The sequence below is a fragment of the Astatotilapia calliptera genome, chromosome 4, assembly GCF_900246225.1.
Source record: "Astatotilapia calliptera chromosome 4, fAstCal1.2, whole genome shotgun sequence".
In the NCBI taxonomy this organism is placed as follows: Eukaryota; Metazoa; Chordata; class Actinopteri; order Cichliformes; family Cichlidae; genus Astatotilapia; species Astatotilapia calliptera.
Window position 1 is genome coordinate 11,513,957 of NC_039305.1, and position 20,846 is coordinate 11,534,802.

The following is a 20,846-nucleotide window of genomic DNA, read 5'->3' on the forward strand; positions in this document are numbered from 1 at the left end:
GAGGGTGACTCGGAGAACAGAGGAGGAAGGTGGACGGGATTGAACAATAAACGATTACTGCTCTGCTTGTGTGTGCTCCTGTTAGAGCCTGATACCGAATCAAACAGTGCTCTTTCTTTCTATTGACACACGCACACTCGAGCACAGCCACGCACACACAAACACACACACTGGCCACAAGCATTTGAGTTTGTTTTTGGCCAGTTCTGGGTGGTGCTTGGCAGAAGAAATTAAGCCTAACAACCGTGGCATCTGTCTCAGCAGCAGGAGAGTCCCGCCTCCCCACCCACACATGACCTGCCCTGCTTTCATTCACTGAACTGCCTGCTGCCAGCCTCAGGATGGGCTGCTGCCTCCGCCACTGCCCACTACCCCTCCCGTCATCCTCTCTCTACCCCGGCCTCTCTGTACTGCCAAGCACTCTATGCCCGCACCCATGTTTCCCCTCAAGCCACAACCAGGAGTCTAGCGATATGGTTGCTTCAAATATTCATAAAAGCCACGCTGCAACATAGAGCTATCCGCTCCCCTCCATTTTGAGAGGCAATTCTCATGACGTAGCTTCTCCTGGCCCTGAACACAGCGCTGCAAGTCAGCTACTCTACTCTGCGGTCAGTCTATATGAACAGTACAGTATATACGCTAAGTAATAACCAGTGCTTTCAAAATTCAGTCTAGTGTGTAGCTAAATATAAACATTCCTCTTTTCTCTTTCACACTATTCACTATATTAACCCTCCCCCTCTCTCAGGGATGGGCACAACCATCAGTCGCTAAAGGGGTCGTGCTACTTAAACTACACTGAAGCATAGCTACAGCCAGTGAAAGCAAAGCTATTATGCATGCAAAGAAAGATCCATTCCATACTTAGGCAAAGGCAGATTGCTGGGCCAGTGTGTAATTCATGCAAAGACTATTAGGAACAGAAATGTATTTCAGTTTTTTGTTTTGTTTTTTGGCACACATGAACACACAGGACCATAGAGTGAAGTGAGAGGCACCTTCCGGTGAAAGAAGTTCTACTATGAATCTGTTAGGAAGCCACAGGCTGGATAAACATCCATGTGGAGCAGCAGCAGATGCCTCCGTCTTCCTCTAATGCTTGCTCCCCCTTCTTCTCCTCTTTCATCACCTCACATGCTACCACCTACTCATTCCTCACTCTCTCCTTTCTGCTTCCTTTAATGAAGCCTCCCCCATCCTGCCTTTTCCTCATGCCCTCCATTTCTTTACTCACTTTCTCTATTGTTGTCTCCTCTGTCTCTGTCCCTATTTATTTTATTTCGCCTGTCTTCTCATCGTGCAGGCTTCCTGCTAGTGCAGGGCCATGCTGCTTATCCTCCTGTATTCGCTCATTGTATCTGCAGATTATTTCTCGTGGGAGCATCCTGTATGTGCTCTCCACCATACTGTTTTATCTACCTCATCAAGTGGGCTAGAGTGGATCAAGATGGGCGAGGGTTAAGACATGATGCTCTGGGTTGTGGCAAAAAGGTGCCTCATAGGGATGAGCACTATCAGTCATAGAAAGGCGTGGAAAGATGATTTCTGAACATTAAGGCATTATTTGTAAGCATGTGCCACTGTTATGATGAAGTTGTTAAGCAACAGAGTGAGTCAAACAGCAGCTGGTGAACTAAAGATAGATGAGATGGCTACTGGAACTAATGTGGCAGTTAAGTCTCAGAGCATGAGCTTGAATAATATTAGCTGTTAAGTTCTAGAGATCACCTTTATGTGATTATTTCAACTGCATTGGGTCACCCGCAAATTGGCATTGATCATTGTTGGTTGGCTAGCTTTTAATGGCTGGGCCAGTGTTTAATGTTCCTGTCAGGGAGGGGTTATCATGTAACCTGTTTCTCCTGTCTCCTGTCCTTGCAACTGCTAAATGGCAAGCCATCTTCCTAAGAGAGAAGGCGAGAGAGCATGAAAAAGAGAGCAGTGCAGCACAGACCCCTTATTAAAGCTGTCCTCGGAGGCTGCCCTCTGTCTGATTCCCCCTGTAAATCTCACCTTTAATTGGAGAGAGTACAAAAAAAGGAGGTGGCTCAATCACAAATCTGTGTCTAGAAGAATGAGTGCGGGAAGGGAGACAGGCAGAGCGTGAGACAGTCAGATAGCCGTACGTGTGAATGTAGGGATTGTGCCCAAACATAAGTCAGCTATAAATGCAGTGAGCCTTTGAGAAGTGAGATGACATATTTACATTCACCTGGGATGTAGGAGCCTGGAGGTGAAAAGATGAAAAGGTAGCATAGTAATGGAGAGAGACGGGCAGAGAGGTGTGCCAAGGGTGATGCAAGGAGAGGAGGAGAAGGACAATGGGTGAGGAAGGAAAAAGTAATGGAGGGAGACAAAATAGAAATGGCTGGCAGTGAAAGAAAGGGAAGGTGGATGCATGTGTGTGAAAGAACGAGAGAGAGAGAGAGAGGTAGAAAGGAGACAGGATGATTTCACCAGAGTTGTTGCCTGACTGTCCTCCCTTAATGGGGTTGCCATGACAACAGTGTATAAGAGAGTGAGGCACCAGCAGTGTGTGCGGTATGTGGATGTGTGTGCGTCTGCCCTGCTCCTTTAGTGACTGATTATCTGTGAAACAGTATACAATGTGATACCATAACACAAGTGCACCTTAGTCGTTTTTTTTGTTAGAAGGTGGGTGGGAGTGTATTTTCCCTAACTGTTTATTTGCTTCTATATATTTGTTTGAATGATGAAACGAGGGAGAGAGGCGACGAGAAAGAAAGGAGAAGGTCTTCTGTTTGTGTCGCTGGCCTTACTAGCAGAGCCAAGTAGGTGTGCAGTAGCTGTCGTGCAGTGGCCATGTCACTTGTGCCGCTGGCAGCCACGCTGAATGAGGTTAGGTGATGTCACGCCAGTCAGGTGACAGTGTTTGGAGGACCCAGCTGTCACAGAGCAGAGGCGGTCCCACTGGAGCGCCGATCTGTCATCATTATATTAATGACACGCGTAACACTGCGGTGTCATTCCTTACGTGCGCCAAAGCTAACGAGCAGTGCCTTAATTGTAAAATTAATTAAAAAACATTTTGATTAAAGACCAGTCTCCGCACCCAAGATGCCTCCATCTTCATCAGCTTTCATCCCCCCCCACCCTTTGAGTTTGACGCCCAGAGACGAGTTTTCTCACTTTCTTTCTCTCCGTTTCCCCCTACATTTGCATCTCTGACCTTCTTCCCTTTCATCTGTGTGCTGTTTCTCCTTCAACCTATTGCGACTCACCAACATGTTCACTAGCCCATCATTTTCTCCTCCTCTCAACATACTCATTTTCCACTATCTGTCACTCTCTTCTTTCGTTAGGCAAATTACAACTCTCTTATGTGCTCAATCTCTATCCTCATCCCTCCCTCCCTCTCCTCCTCTTTGTCTTTTCCCATCAGGCTTCCCTCTGTGCTGCTGTCTCTCTTGTTTTTCTCCCCATGTCTCCATTACTCAGTTTTACTTCCCTAGTATGCCTCCTTATATATGTTTATAATCCTTGGCGGAGTCATACAGAAAGGAAAGTTGCTTTCGTTGTCTATGCTCAGGTTTGCCTTTTAACTTTGCCCCCACTACCCTTAAGTCCTTTGTTTCCTTGGAGATTGGTCAGCTCTTTCTCCTTCTCCCCTCTTTTCCAACGCCCAAGAGCCCCAGGAAAGAGGGAAAGAGTGATATGGTGAGTGTATGTTCTCTAACATCCCTTCTCATCTTTCCTCTCCTTGTGTTGCTCTCCATTGTTCTCTACACACTCCCCTTGTGTGGTATGAGGTCAAGTTTATCATTCTTCCACAGACTCCACAAGATTCTTGCCTTTTTCTTTCTCTTTGTGTGTGTAAGCCTCAGAACATACAATGTATTTGAGTGGAAAATTTAAAGGTGTGTGAGTAAGAATATATATCTATGGGACAGGATAATAGGCACACCATTCCTCATTAATGGTATTTGTTGCAATAATGATACTGAAAAGTAGGAGAAATTGATCATCAGTGAGCAATCAATAATGGGCTGTACCGATCAGACCAACAGTTTGTCACCATGCAGATCGACGTCCCTGTAGGACACCAGGCTCTTGGGGGGAGGGTGTTACTTCCTCACCACAGGCTGTTATGTTCATTTATTCAAGAGGAAACACAGGCACAAACAAATGCCAGTCTGATGAATGTCTGTTTTGTGCATAATTAGGTAAAGATAGCTCTTAGCCAATAGCGGAATGGATTCATGAATTAAGTCTTCCTCTGTGAATAATGTGCTCTAAACATGGGTATTGAACAGCTCAGGAAAAGCCCACAACTTTTTCATGTTCCCATGATAACTACGTAGGGAACATGAGAATGTGAGAAAGGTAAGTTTGGGAAAATCTACAGACAGAAAACAAAATCAGTTGCCTACATGGAACTGGCTTTCTCTTCTTGGCTAGCTTTTCACAAAGCACTCCTGTTGGCCCTTTTTGCAGGGCCTAGGCTGTTTTTGGAGAATAGCTGGCAGTAAAAGAAAAGATAACAAAATGACTGTAATACCGGGTGGAGTGTTACCATAGAAACACAGCGTCACAGCTCCTAAGCAGATAACACATTCAGTGATATTCCCTTCATCGTGATTCCCACATCTGAGGATGAAGCGGGAACAGGTGTGATCAACAGCTTTCTTAAATATAACAGGGGAGGGGGTAAGGGAGTGTTTGGCACCAGGGCGGACAGTCTCTCTCTGAATTTTAAAGCTTGTTTTGTTGGAATGACAACCTTGGGGAACAAACTTGAGATAGGTACGATGCTGTGCCTGCATGTGCTAAAATGCAGAAACAGGTGATGTCAATCTAAGTACATCTGCAAAGCACATATTACATTCTAGCACAAGTTAAGGTAGTAATGGTCTCTCTAACAGTTTCTGTTACGTTCTGCATGAAGCAATTTCAAGTCAAACACCATCTGTTATTTACCACCATCTGATTAACTGTGGCCATAATTTTATTTATATTCCTTCCTGTACGCGCGATCCCTTTTACACTACTTTTTTTCTATTCATGTCTAGAGAAAAAGAGGAAATGGCAATGTTGGACAAGATGTTCAATGTGTTACTCTTCACATTCATGTCTGTGAGGGGCTGGCCCAAAGGCAGCTCACCAAACAGCTGTCTGTTAGCGCCAGCGAGTACACATTTGGACCACTCGACCTGTATCGCTGGCACAGAGGGTGGGGAATGGTGTCCAAGTCTTCCTCTCAAATCCTCAGTCCATCCTCCCATCCCTTCTCATTGTCCCCGGGGCAGCAGGCGGGCTCAGCTAAATACTGATCTGCCTGAACGGGCACAGGTGCAGCAGGGGGTCTGTTCCTCTGCCAAATTTGGTGCTTCTGTTTCCTTTTGGCTTTTGAGAGGGTGTTGCTTCACTCTCTCTCACTTCTGGAGGGATTGAAAAAGCTGCAGATGCAAGTGTTTGATCAGCCGGGCGATACAACAGGAAAGTGCATAAAGAAAACAGAGGATATTGAAACAACAGAGAAGGGAAATTTTGATGAGGATTCTGAAGGACCAGAATAAATAACAAGAGTAATGCCACTGTTTGAAAAGTGTGCAGCCCTGGGACTGAAGATGTGAAACGGTGGTCGGGTTGTATGGATGGACACTGCAGAATGCCTGCAGCTGTCCTCCGGGAGCTGTGTTTGGTGAGGATGTGTGTGCCAGGGGTATCTTTAGAGACCTGCGCTGCAGGCATCCCTTTGGGTATGCAGGAAGAGGAGGGAATAGAAGAGAGCTCTGGTTTCATGTCTCAATCAGAGAGGCTTCAGGAGTGCCTCTCAAGGCTCAAGTAGAAGCTAACGTCCATTTGTACTGTATTTAAAAGAGAATGCCTGCACTTAAGGGTTGCTGATTGCTTCATGTAGCCGAACAGAGACAGTGAACGAAAGTAGATACATGCGTAAAAGCCTTGATACACTTAGAGATGGACACATAGCACAGCAAACCACTCTCTCTCTTTCTCTCTCTCTCTCTCCCAATGCCCTTGCTTTCTCATACGCTTTATGTCTCCCAGGACAGTGCTCAGAAATCTTGAAATGAGGCCTAACCCACGAAGCAAAGAGGGAGAGTCGTTTAAGCTAAGTTAAACAAGGGCACTTAGATTTTAAAGGGCCATAATCTTCAAAAAGGAGTGCTTTAAAATCAATTGACAAGACATATAAAAGGTAAAGACAGATTGAAAGGAGCAAGATATAGTTGTTGGCAGTTAAGTGACTTATTTTTATGAATGGACATCTTTAATTGAATGTCACCCATACTTGTTGTGCGCTTGTATCTTTGCTCATGTGCAAGTGTTCTGGTTGTGTGTGTGTGTGTGTGTGTGTGTGTGTGTGTGTGTGTGTGTGTGTGTGTGTGTGTGTGTGTGTGTGTGTTTGTTGGGCAGTGCAGGTGGGCTGGATCAGCATCCAGAGTAGCACTGAGCCAGTGATTCAGTCGGCACAGTTTGGGCCAGAATCCAATCAGGGCAGACATCTGGTGACCAATCAGGGCCCTGGTTGTGATGTCACAACAAAAGAGATCTGGGTTCCATGGGAGCGGGAAATGCCATGAATCACACTGGACCTCTGTGCTGGTGGAACTGGCTAGTTGGGCTGCAGCTCAGACCATCAGGACATAGCTATGTGAACGTCAGCAGACTGGATTATGAGACATGAGTTTGGCGGACTCTGCTGCTGAGGAGGAAGCTGTTTTGGGAAGTGATGTATTTGTGCTTCTGCACTGACAAACACGCATTGTTGGCCTGTGTACAAGCTATTTTTTTTGGTGGTTGAACAGCATAGTACACATGTCTTTGTCTTGTGGAGAAAATATGGCATTTCCGTCTCTGTTTCACATTGCAAATGCTGAGAGTGACACTGAAGCCCATGCACGGCCACAAGGGCAATTTACTGTAGCTGTTGTGATTGACAGATCTGTTAATTCTGAAGTGATTAATATTTCAAGACTCTTCTCCGTTTGCCCTTATAATGTTAAACAGTCTAAAAGAGCAAAAGCCACATCTCTGGCACTCAGTGAGTCACCCTGACCCAGGCATACAGTAGAAATGTTGCCAGCTTTCACACTACATGCATTTAGCAGGGAAGGGATGGCGGATGGCTGGGTGACAGAATGAAGTCACAGGAGAATGGCTGTCACTACCAAAAGGCCTTCTACAGGATCTGTAGGCAAAACAGGACAGCCTGGCAAGAGCTGGTCTCTGTGAAAGCTGACCTTAAAAACCTTCACAGCTCCAGATATTGCTGTAACACACTGGTCTGTGAATATTTTATCAACCTTTAAGCAAGCTGTAGAATGTAGCAAGTTGGCTATGATGGCACACCTAGTAATGAAGTGCTATACTGTGAAGTCAAATCTTATGTCTCTGTATATTTAAAAAAAAAAAAAACAGGTTTAAATTGAAATGGTAGTGGACAAACTATTCTGTGGGTTGAATGCAAATCCCTCAGCTGTGATGTACACTAGGATCAGAGGCGGAATGGACTGTTGTGCATACTAAAACCAGTTAAATCCATCCGCCTTCCCACTGGTACTTATTTGATCAGTAGAGTAACCATCAAGCCCCATAGCATGGGATTTAATATCAAACACAGGATTTAAACCATGTTCAATGGGCATGACAAGGATAAACATCAGTGCAAATGTGCAGTATAGTGATGGCCTTGCCTGCAAATGGGCAGCAGGGGTGAGGCAAAGGCAGCGTCTTGACATCAGTGTATACGTAGGTAAACAGGGGAGAGCCTGCAAGCTGGACCTCACTTTATACTTCACGCAGAGGGTGTGACTGCAAAAAAAGAGGGAGAAAAAATTAGGGAACAGTAGAAAAAGAGGAGTGCGAGGTAGAGGCAATCATGCAGAGAGAGACAAATCTGAAGGCCTTGCATGGAAGTGCAGGAGGTGGGAGGTGTATCAGCTTGTGGGAATGGCTGTGTGTGAGTATTTGTGTACTATGTGCGTGTGTGTGTGTGCCTGCTCTCCACCCTGGTGACTTCAGGTGTTATCTTCTTAGCCTCCAGACGTGACAGTGAGATAATTAGAAATGTTAACACTCACTGGAGCTTGTACTCCTATGAATTCTCAGTTTCGTTCTCTCTCTCTCTTTCATTTGCTGTGGCTTTCATAAACACACACACACACACACACGCATTCTCTCAGAATTATATTATCTCCCTTAGTCCAAGCATGTGTTATGAATGACACATGCAAAGCATGGCATGACTTGGCCATGTGGCAGTGGAAAGATATCTGTGGAAATAATGCCCTGAGTCCCACTCTTTGTTTATGTTTATGAAGGGAAATGCATTTTAATTTTCTTTTATGTCTTTTTCTTCATTGGGTAATAATGAATTTGGTTAATTTGAATTTTGAATGAATTTTGATGGTATTTTGATCATGTGTTAAAATGATGATAGATGATGTAATAATCTTTTTTAAAACCAACAGTGATGTGGCATTAATTGCATTCGGAGTTGAATTAATCACCCTTTAATATAAGATTTAAGGATGGTAAATAGCAGATATTTTGTGTTTGCTTGAGTAGACGTAGACAATAGACATGTTTTTCTAGGCAGCCAACAAACAAAGCTCGATTTACTCAAGCAGTGGACACTGTTGAAATTCTGACAAATGTCTTGGCTCACAGAAAGGGAGAGGGATACAGAGAAAGACATGCTCACTGGAGTGTTTCACTTGGAAAAATGAAAAGTGACAGAAAGCTGACGGAGGGATGACAACCTTGTTTGTCCTTTACTGGATGATCAACATGTGTTACGTGGATATTGGTCCCAAAGGTGGACATGGGGCGGCTGATACAGATAGTTCCACGCTCCACTGGAATTCCCCTGTCTTTAAATTAGCATCCTAACTCCGCTTACTCAGCTAGCAGCGCAAGCTGTGGAGCAGTGTGTGAACACCAGTGAAAATGAAACTGCACACCGTTGACATCATTAAAGATAATCTTGGCTCATTTTGTGCTGGGACACATAATCCTAGGAAGATGCCATGCACAACAGGAGGAGCTAATTTTGTCCGAGCAAGGCACATAAATGCCTTCCTACTATCATCTCAGTTGCTCCCATCACCTTCCACACCTCTCATGCTTTGTTGGCATAATGAAGTACTATAGGTTGGTGTGCAGGAAACAGATCCCAGGTCAAGGCAAAGGCTTGTCTGGAGGCGTCTCCAGCGTGTGTCTAATTGAGCGCTGTGTAGTTAATTGTTTGTGTGTGGGAGGGGAGAAATCAATCTGTTTTCACACTGCCGTGACTTCTAGGCCCTAGGGTGAGAGACTGAAGCTGGCAGACACAGACGCACACACACATCAACAACTCTGCCAAAAAAGCCCAAAACCATGCCTTGCAAGCACAAACTTGCACATGCAGACCCAGAGCCTTCCTCTAATGGCACACGCACTCAAACACACACATGCGCATCCACTCCTTAGAGGAAGAGGATGTGCATGAAAGGTTATTGAGTCAGGGTAAAGTCAGATCCATCTATCGATTGGATGCTTGCTGCGAGAGCCAGAAACGTGAGACCTGCACAGGTCAAAGGGGCCAAGAGAAAGTGGGGATTAGACACAATAAAAAAAGAGAAGAAAAGAAGGGGAGAGAGAAGGAGAATAGAGAAACCTACAGAGCTTCACAGCTAGCGTCACTCCCTCCACGCCCATCCTCTCTGAATGCAAAGCAAGCGTTCTGCTTTGGAGTATTCGTAGAAGCTCTGTTCAGCTTCATGAACATGAGAGTGAGATTTTTCTCAATTTGTACTTTTGGTCAGTGCAATATGTCAGATCAGAAAGAAGAGAATAAAGACACATAATTGTTATCTTTTTATCTACATGCATTTTAGTAAATTATTCTATGCTTAATGTATACTGTATATAAATAATTAATCCTCAGTGAGCCATGTGTCAATTAACATATAAATGCCTTCTACAAATAATGAATTAATTTGCATATTTAGCTAATCAGCTCATTTGCATGTGTTTAGTTATCTTTAAGGGTGTTTCAGTTTATGACTGAGTGCTGTTGTCAGTGAATGCCTATTTGCATTTTAAATTTTTCACTTTGTGAAAAAAAAAATTTGTTTTTTTTTTTTTTTTTGGTTTCTTGTTGTTTTTTATGCTCTAGTCTTCTAAGCAGAGCAAAAGTAGACTGGTTTAGGCGACTTTGCTGCAAAATAGAATGCCACCTGAATAATTTACTTTTTCTTTCAGTGGCCTCATAGCCTACACACATCTCTTATATGAGCCACCAAAGCTCTGTCTCGCTTTGGTGAAAGCATCTGGTGGAATGTCTGCAAGTCCCCACTTGATTGGCTCAGAGTTATTTATTTTCACCCAGTCAGAATCTCTTTCATTATTTATGGGAATGAAGCAAACTGGGATATGATGATGAGATGTGAAAATAGGATGAGAACCAGTGAGGGATTCGGGAGCATGCAGGCACAAAACAGGGGGATTACGGTGTGTGGAGGGGGAGAAATGTAAGGTTGAAGGGAGATGGGTGGAAGGGGAGGGGTGATAAGGTGGATGAGTTCAAACAGTACTATACTTCACTTGGATAGCAGGCGCCATGAGATGTCTGTTGATTCATCTCCCTTTATGCGCTTGGTTCCCTTTCTCTGCCGAACCTTTTTTCCCAAACAAAAGCAGACGGAGGGAATGATTCAGAGTGACCAGATGCCTGAGACTCCCAGAACGAAAGGGCAGAAAGGTCGCATCAAACAGGAGGCTCCATAGAGCCCACCGACCAGACTGAAATGTGTCGATGAACTGATGTACTCGGGCCTCCGGGGACAGGAAGGGATGAAGGGAAAAATGAGTATTTGAAAAGAAAAGAAAAAAAACTGAGGAGAGAGACAGAGCTGACTTCTTGTGTGTGAATGTTTTTGTGTTTAGGTGTAACCATTAGCCCAGTGTCCGTAACTCAGAAATCTGCCACTGCATGTGCTATGAGTGCATAGCAGCGTTTGCAGTTCTGTTGTTTGAATTGACTAGAGAAGAATGCATTTTTATTGTCATTATTCGCATGTACAATGAGATTAAAAGCAATTCCTATCCAGCACAGACATGTAAAAGAAATTAGGGGTGGATGGGGGGGGGTAAGGTGCACAGTTTTGCAGCGCTATGTACATATTCAAGAATAAACAAAGATTAGGAAAGGTTACGGAAACGTGTTAAATATTGCACAGTAATGATGACTGAATGCAGTGGGTTGAGGATATTTGGACAATAAGAGTAATGGTATTACACAGTGTGGATACTGAACAGTACTTTCGCTAGCATCTAATTTCTGGGTTCATGTGTGCATAGTTGCTTAGTTTCACTCCATGATTTGTAGTTGGAGAGGTGGTCTGTACAGACCCTCTGGGTACTCTCCATGCACTAATGGGTGTTCACCTGGTGTGAATTCCGGTAAATGTTTCCAGCACTGCTTTGTTGATAATTAACAGAAGCAGACAGTGTAAAGTAGCACCTGTTATGCCCGGATTGACTGAACCCCCAAGCTTTGGGCTGTTTCTCCCAGAGGTCCTGTCTAATAATCAGACCACCACCACGTTTTCCTCCTCAAGGACCTCATAGCATGAATGCATGCACTTGTCTGATTGAAAGGGAATGTGTCAGAAACATGAATGTGCCCCTTGTCTGTTTGCAGCACTTGTATTTAGCAGTGTTTCTTAAAAAATGATCACCAGTTTAGTTCTTTCAGTTTACAGGTACATATTAACTTGACATTTAGTTGAATAGGATGCATGTGTTTTTGTTTGTGCACATGCCCGTGAATGCTACTCAGTTATTCCTAAGTGGCTATGAAGACCGCTGGTGTGCTGTGTCCATGTCTTCAAATATGTGTGTGTGTGTGTGTGTAGACAGAGAGGTACAAAGAGATGGGGGAAAAAGAAAGAAATTGACTGACAGCCATGTTTTAAAATTGGGGCAGTCAGGCCTGCTGTGTCAGAATCTCCTGATGCCCACTCGGCACATCCCTAAGCTGGATAACCTTGGCAGGCAGATTGGGGTCAGTACTATCAAATCAGATACATCACTCATACACACACATAAACATACACTCACCCCATTCCACAATACAAATCACTCTGACATATGCATTTGGAAAAGGTAGATATGTTTGCATTGGGATAACACACACCCGCACTCTAGTCCTGTGACCCACAACAGAATAATCTCTCTGGATAACTCCAGACAGCTATGGATGGGCAAGGGAGTACAGTTCAAGTTAAATTTTGGTTTTATTTAAATTGGCATAAACTAGTTAATCTACTTTTCGGCTATCATGAGGAGAGAAAGCAGTGTGGTGATAAATGTCCAGATGTAATCATCTGAGGTTTAATTAATGTCCTCTCATTTGAAAAGCTAAAAAACACACTGAAGTGCTGCGTGTCTTTGTGTGTGTGTGTGTGTGTGTGTGTGTGTGTGTGTGTGTGTGTGTGTGTGTGTGTGTGTGTGTATGAGACTGCGAATTAGACATTAGGGCTGCTAAAAACAGCACTCTTGAGCTATTGTGTTAGAAACTCAAACCATCAGCCTGGAAAATGAATTAAAAGGTGGCTTTTTCAAAGATATTTAGAAATAGAAGTACAACGTCTCATAAGATGACTGGAAAATTGAACACAAATTTTTGTTAATTAATCACGGTACAACAATGTACAAAACAAAAATCTATAAAAACAAAATGTTGGTACTTTTCATTACTCACCCTGTGATCACAGTCCTCCACAGACTTCATTGGAAATGATTCAAATAGTTCATCTGTAACAAATAATTACCTTTTCCCAATAAAATGCGTACATTCGTAGATTTTAGTAGGCCTTTCTGACTAACTAGCTTCATTCAACCCAAACTGATGCCCGTGTAAAGAATGTCGGTCTCTAAAGTGGCAGGTTGAAGATGTAACGGAATAATTAGTGGATAGTGCCACTGACACAAAAGATGGATACTTCCATTGTATGGGCCTCAGCAATGAGATGAAAAGAATGTCAACCTATTTTTAAATGTCACTGTCTCTTTTTGTTCTGAATCCCTGCTCTACTTTGTGCCACAGATCTAAACTGGGTCAACATCACATGTGGTGCCCCGGTGGGCTCTTCAGTGTGTGTACATGTGTGATTGTGTGCATGTGTGCGAACATGTGTGCAAGTGCTCCGAGCCCTGACTATGTGCATCTTAGCATAAACCAGCACTTGGGACGTGGTGTCTACAGTTTGCCTCGGGTGAATCCCAAAGGTAGCTAAACAGCTATGAATTCATTTTTTCCCACCTCACTTTGTGTTGTTTACACAATATCTACAAATTGTTTAAGTCTGTTATCATTGTTACTTTTAGAGAGAGCGAGCTCTGGCTAGCGATGACACTCACACTCTCAGTGTGTCTGGTTTGCATCCATAGTGTGCTTCTTCATTCCATGTGCTTTGCTGTTGTGAACTGTAGTGCAACAGTGAGACGGGGATTGCCTTGTTGGAGCTTTCAGATTAATAGGCACTGATAATAACACACACAACTCACAGCGCTTTTGTCCTTAATGAAGATGGATCTAGCTGGGCCTGGCGGTGCACAGGCACTTGGGGTGGCAACCTGCCAGTCACAGCCAAGTGACATCTGGGAACAGCTCGGTGAAAAGGGTGGGATGGAGCGTCACTAGAGAGTACAATTTCATAACATTATCATGTTATATCATAATCCATTGTTGGTGGCTCATAAGATTAATGTCGGAGCCGGCAGTTATCACTCTTTTTGTTTAGACTTAATGGTCATAGTGAATTATTCATTTCATTTCATTGATTTGCAGTGCAACTCACGCTGACAAAGTTGACAGCGCAGGTTGACAGATAGTGAGTATATCTAATCTGACTGTGAGGTTAGGAAGAATGGGGAAGGAAAAAACCCCCCATTAGAAACAAGATAAAGTTATGTGTTGTATAAAATAAGGCTTTGCCATTTGTTTGGTGCGAAATTGACTGAATAAAGCTGAATAAATATTTTTGAAATGGTTAACATTGGTTAAGGGATGGATGCCAAACTGGGTCAAGGGTTTAATCCCCGTAAGATATTAGAGCTCATTAGACTTTGGCTGCAACCAGTATTTGTGTGAGAAGACAGGTGGGTGCTAAGGTCACTTCCTCTGGCAGCCATGGCAGGCATCACAGGGCAAGCATTGATGGGTAGTGGCATTGCCTCCTGTTGCATCAGTAATAATGAACAGTGACAAGCTCTCCACAGCCGCAATAAATCACAGGCCACACTGGAGACACTGAAGACCAGGCTGGGAGCATGCTTCTCTTCAGCGCGGTGTCAGTGTTGACGAACAGACTGACTCGGTGGCTAGCAGCAGCCTATCTCTATCGCTCATTCACAGATGCTGCACTGTTATCGCACACAGTCGACCCCCTTCAGGTATTCATGTACTCTGGTTAGCATGTACAGCTGTCCCTCAGGAATATTGGACTCTTACTGACTGCTTTATAGGTACTGTGACTTTTTAAACAACTACTACTGTTGGAGAAATAATATTAATAGTCAAAGCATATACTCTAGAGATGAGGAGGTGTGTGGGTTGGGGTTTGTGGAGAGTTACATCCAAGGGCTGATACTGAAGCAGGAAATAATGTAGAGGAGTGTCTGTTGAATAAAGTGAGAATGGCTCTTTTTTTTCTCACTCCCCATTCCCTTTGCCTTTACCTCTTTGGCAGCCACACTAGCCATGTTTGATATCTCTCCACTGTGTTCTGCAGCTCTGCAGATTCCCTTGTCTCATTTGCATTCCCTTAAAGCACACTTCCATTAAAGTCTCCCCCTGTTTTTTGTCTCTTCCCTCTTTCCTTCTGTTTCTTCAAATAGGTCTTTCTTCACTGGGTTGCTCTTTTGGAGAGAGTCTTATTCCCTGTTGACTACACAGCCTATCCCTGCTCTCCCTGAGTCAGTAATCAAACACATTGGCCCTAATACACAGGCCATTACAAGAGCTCTGATGTTCCATCTGCACACAGACGGCACAATGGTGTCATTATATAAACAGCCCTGCTGCTGCAGCCAGCAAGATACTACCACACCAGAGCTTCGCCCTTAACTGACCTACCCCAGTAAATGGAGGTGTTGGGATGATCTGACCTGAATGTGCTTGTGTAGCTGCTGCTAGCTTAACAATATTATCCATCCTAAATTACTGCTCTCGTGTTAACATAACAGGAGGCTATCATTTCTCACTATGGTCAAGCAAGTGGGCTGCTCAGCATCAATGCAAATGCAATAAAATCAGGTTGTTGTGTAGGAATAATATCTAATGCTATTATGTTGTCGTTGCTAGCATGCTAGCTTTACCAAAAAGGATTAGGGAGATTAACGATAGGCCCAACTGGAGGATAACAATGAAGAGGTTGGGAGGGCAGCGGTTTATTCAAGGTGCTATCAGATGTTAAGTGTACCGAGCTCATATTGTACTTTGTGGAAAATGCCACAATTCTTATGAAATGAAATGAAAATTTCATGATTTCCTTTTCTTTCGAATCACTTTTTCTCAATAAAGCAAAATTCAATCCATTCAATTTAAATAGCACTAAAATTAAGAGAAACTCTTTGTCAGTACCAGATTGATATGATTGCATGTTCTCTATTAATTTTGACATGCAGATGTAACTGTTAAGTCCAACTTACCAATTGGGCTAATTTGGATAATCATTTAATCATTAAATTTGACTGTCATACCTCAGCATCTTGGAAGACAGATTTGTCAGTAGAAGTACAGACTCCCACTCAGCAAAGCTTGATTGCAGATGGTGGCGGTAATGATATTTCATGGTATGTCTGGTACATTTCGAAAGGAAAAGTAGGATAATTATATTCACTTTGGCGAGTGATTAGTTTTATGGAGGTGAAGAAGTAATTAATGAATTCCATCTCATCCTAATTTATTGTTACACTTCCTTGTATGGCTCCCTCTTGCCTAACTCAAGAGAGTACAAAGGAGTATCGAGTGTGACAAAGCTTCGGCACCAATGAGTCAGAGGGAGAATTACTTAGAGGCCCCCAGGCAAAGCACAGGTTTTTGTCATTCTTTGCCATCTCATCATACTATACACAATACGGCATAGATAACCTCCGCAGATAATACTTTCCTCTGAAATGAAGTGCCTGCCTTGGACATGACTGATGCCAAACCCAAGCAGCGCAGAGTAAATACAACATGTATTTGTTTTCAATTTATTCCAATTTAATCGCATGTCTTTTTGAACTGAATTTTTACTTGATTACAAATATTTAATGCAGCAGTTTGCATCACTTTCTGATTTGTAAGTGAGTGATTGCCATTCAGTTTCGCACGCTCGGCTGTGTCGGTTGCTAGGAGGCAATCATTTCCTTCATAGCGGGAGCTTTGCTACTGAACCAACTATTTGTTGTTGAAGCATCTGAGGCATAAACATCAATCCTAATAGCACGGGAAGCGCTTGTGCTTCATCATCAGATGGAAAGACTTCTCTTTGCATGAAGAAACTGACCGTCATAATTTATGACTGTCAAATCTTTAAATCAATCACGAGTGTTTTCCCAGCTGAATAAATTTGTGTTTGTGTTATCGTGATCCCCGCGTCGCCCCCCATTGCCATGCATGATTTTGGCTTGTTCTCTCAGCATACCTCATTTTCGAATGCACTGAAATGCTAATTAAGATGTTAGGAGGTCCCAGAACACTTTATGGGTACAAGCTATTTTTGGAAACCTCAGAAAATTTGCTTTAAAAGCTGCAGCGTTTGTTCAATCGAGTTGGAAAACTTTCTGCCGAGGCGTTGGCCAGTCACACACACACACACACACACACACACAGAAAGTGATTTCACTCACACTTATCATACTTGTCTCCTCCACCTTGATATCAACTTCCCTTTTGTGGGAGAAAACAGGAGAGAGAAAGCCTGAAGCTGTAGCAGCTCTGAGAGTTGCACCAGCTTTTCTAATTATGCAGCAAAAACTGTCTACGTAAACTCTTTGTTCTTCTGTCTCTTGATTCTGGTCAGGTAATGTTACTAAATGCCTCTTTCTTCTGCACAGAAATGATTTGAGTGATGGGGTTAACGTGAATGGTTCATGTGACAGACACACACAGCTTTTAACATTTCCCCCACTCTGCACTGAAAGGACTTGTGTCACCCTGTTCTTGATGAGCATGTCTGCCATAGCAAACAGATTCTAATGATCATGGTGATTATCGTAATGATCCAATAGAAGTGGATAATGAGGTTATTTGCTTTGGATCAAGGCGGCCTGTAAATTAATAGCTAAAGAAACAGAGTGTAGCATGTGAAACAAGATAGCAGATCTGTGCACTTAAATGTAAATCTGCCGCGTTTGTCTTTGTGTTAACACAAGCGATCGCCATTTGCCCGGCTTTGCTTTATTCGTCATCCTCCTCACCTTTACACCAGTGCTCTGAAATTGCCGTCCACTCTCGCTTTTTGTGGGTTCCAGTCTCACAGGGATATGATGTTCTGCTCTATTAGAAGAGAAACAGTGATGATAATAATGGTGGATGTGATCAGTGCAAAAGGGCAGGCTTTGGCCTCAGGCATGTAACATCCTCCAAGTAGGGAGAGCACAAAGAGAGAAGACACCCATCTCACACCCTCCAAAGAGTCCTAACCTTCTTCCACCCAGAGGCACGCTGACTCATAGACACAAGCAGAAGAAATACTTTCCCTTTTGCCTTTACTCGTCCATTTTTACTATTCCTTTTGCTGTTCTCACTTGGCTATTTTCAGCTGTTTCCCCTCCCATTCTCTAGAATTTATTCTCCCTGTACAGAAAGTCATCCTTCACTTCCCTTTCTCTTTTTGTTCTTTATTTGTTAGTTACTCGGTCTGTGTGATGCTTCCTCTCTTTTCATTTCTTGATCACCTCATTCCTTTGTTTTGTCATCTCTTTTTGTCTCATTTCATTCACTTTGGCCTTGCATTCTTCCTTTATTCCTTCCATTCTCCCTCCCCATCACACTGAAAATGAACATTTCATAATGCCAGCTTTCTTTTTTGTCACAAAATAAAACCAATTTATCCACCCAGCTCCCTCTCTCTCTCCTTCTCTCCCTCAATCACCAGCCTTGCCTCCCTCCTTGCTCTCTTTACCCGGCCCTCTTCAGAGACCACAGGAGAGCTATTGTTGAAAAGCACAGAAAGAAGCACAATCAAAAGAAACAGGAGAAAAGACAGATTTTTCTTACACTGAAGCACAAATGTTGGTAGGAAAAACAAATGCGTGTCATTGCACTGAATGGAATCACTTTTTGACCATCAATGATAAAGCGAGATTGGGGATGAGGTGGGGGCTGTGGGATAGCTTGAGAGTAAATGCCGTGAGAGCTGTGGAGCTGAGTAGTACATTGCATGTCTATTGCTGTTTGTTTACTGCTCTTCTACTTTTTCTTTGTCCCTCCTGCCCTCCATCTGAGCATGTCCTTTTCTCTCAACTGCTGATCATAGAGGGTGGTCACACAACACTCAAATTAAGGCACAAGCTGCATTAGTTCAGAGGTTATGTGTGTGTGTCTGTGTGTTGTGCATACAGTGTATGATAGAAATAAACGCTGGTGCAAAGAACAGCTGCTGTGAATGTGCTTGCCACTCAGTTCTGCTTTTATTCTCTCTCCCTCTTTGCTATTTGCTCTCTGCATCTCTCTCTCTCTGCCTTGCTTGTACTCTGCGATATCCAACATACTAATCCATGCAGCGACACCCGGGCAGGTTGTGGGCCTGCATTGCCACTGGGGAAGAGGTTAAATATCAGAGAAGGTCACAAAGAGGCGGGGCTGGAGAGGTCGAAGGAAAAACCAAATCAGCGATGATAAAGAGAGGGGCGAAGCCGCTCACGCCCTGCCGTCTTTGCTACCAGATGAAAAGCACTGCCATGCCTGCGTGATGTTGTGTGTGTTGACATATTTAGCAGGATGAAAAGCTTTGATAAATGAAAAATGCAGGGACTTTTATAATCCCAACTGTCTGTTTTGTATTCTAAGTTCAGGTTTATAATCAAGATTAGGATTACATTTATTTTTGTACAGATATACACATAGTATGATAAAATATTTCTCTGAACTATTTGAGGATGTCACATAGTCTGCAATATGCACTAAATCTGTCATCTTAAAGATTTATCACAATCATGCATTTTTATGTTTGATCTTTTGTGTGTGATTAAGCGAGATTTATTTTCTTGCATTTGGAAAGTTTGGCTCTAGATTAGGATTCGTTTTTTTTTTTATCTCACACAAATATGTGGAGCTAAAACTGTCACAATAGACCATCGACCACAACATTAAAACTGTTGAAAGCCAAAGTGAACGGAAAAGTTGATGCTCTACATCTGAATGTTACATTGACACATCCCAGAAAGCTAAAAAAAATTGAGCAAAGCATCCTGCTCATGGTGTTGGCACCACCAAGCTGGAAAATGCACTCATACTGCAAAAAAGTGCCTGAGGAAACCCAAGAAATACAACCAGAAAAGCCAAAGCACTGATCCCAAATCCAAACTCAACAGACCATACCATGGAGCAAAGCCATCCATGATGTCCCCAAATCTACTAGAGCCCCAATGCCACATACTGCAGACATATCTTGTATCCAGACCCTGATAAGTCACAAGTGTGTATTCTGGTGGTGTTCTTGAGTGGACTTAAATAATATTCAGCATGCGTTATGTTATGTGGCTGATTGGTAGCAAGAGTGAAGTGCTGACTGTAGGTTAGTTGAAACTGGTATAGAGCACAGAAAATGAATGGAGTCAATAAAAGCTCCATACAGTATCCCAGCGTGTGTGTGAGAGAGCATGTGTGTGTATCATGCAGTAAATGAAATAAGACAAAGCAACCGGCTCCCCACTAAAACAAACAAACACTCATACAACACAAAGAGATGTAGACCAATCTGTCTGCTCCATCAGCAAACTCAGCAGGAGCAGTGTTAGCTATAACGATACCATCTTTACTGTTCTCTGCCTTCTAGCCCCTGAAGGGGCAGAGCAGGCTCCACTGTCAAAAAATCAGAGCTCAAGTTCCAGATTGTGATTTATTTCATTAGGCAAATGAGATGTGTGAGCCCCGCAGCACCGCTGACTGAGTCACCGCTTTTCACTGTCTCGATTTGTATGCACGCCTGCAAACACAAACACACGCACACATAGAGAAGACATGCATTTTTCACGTGAAAATAACTCTGTTAACAGCCCCAAAACATATGTAGCAAGTCTGATTCAATCAAGCGTCCAAACACTTGAGAGTGATGAGCTGGTAGTGGCAACAGCTGTTGCCAAGCCATCTTGCACAAAATGGCCTCCGATTTCCCAACTGATCATTCTACCTGACCACCACAGGGGGAGCCTCTCTCCTCTCCTCTCCTCTCCTCTCCTCTCCTCTCATTTAAATGCTGTACAGAGAAGAAAAAATAATTTCCTTTTTCTTGACGTATGCACATACAGAATTTAAAGAGGCTCCTAATTCCGTGTTTTTTCTTTCCCCTTTGCCTGCAGGTTCACCCTCAAAGTGGGTGTAAGCTGAGGAAGTGCCCCCCAACTCACCTGTGCCTGCTGACCACCTCTGACCACCTAGACCAGTTCCTTACACTTCTCGGCCTCAAGCATGGCTCTTGCAGTCTGGATCGTCTTCACTTGTGCTGTGGCTTCCAGCAACATTGCTCCATCCTCACAGGGTATGTAATATTAAAATTCTCTAGTGTTGTCTATATCATGACGAGTGCACATGTGTGCATCTGGATTCAGAATTTATGCGTTAAGATTCTGTTTTAACTCAACGAGCCAGCTTAGACTGT

At 43.3% G+C, this 20,846-nt stretch overlaps 1 protein-coding gene across 3 annotated transcripts in view; it reads left to right on the forward strand.

Moving 5' to 3' along the window:
* adgrl1a (adhesion G protein-coupled receptor L1a) overlaps window positions 1-20,846 on the forward strand; it is a 151,986-nt gene that overhangs the window by 72,671 nt on the left and 58,469 nt on the right. For all 3 annotated transcript variants that reach the window (XM_026164639.1, XM_026164638.1, XM_026164640.1), the window contains exon 2: window positions 20,548-20,726. In XM_026164639.1, the coding sequence (XP_026020424.1) occupies window positions 20,657-20,726 (70 nt within the window). In that variant the 5' untranslated portion in view covers window positions 20,548-20,656. The remainder of the gene's footprint in view (window positions 1-20,547; window positions 20,727-20,846) is intronic.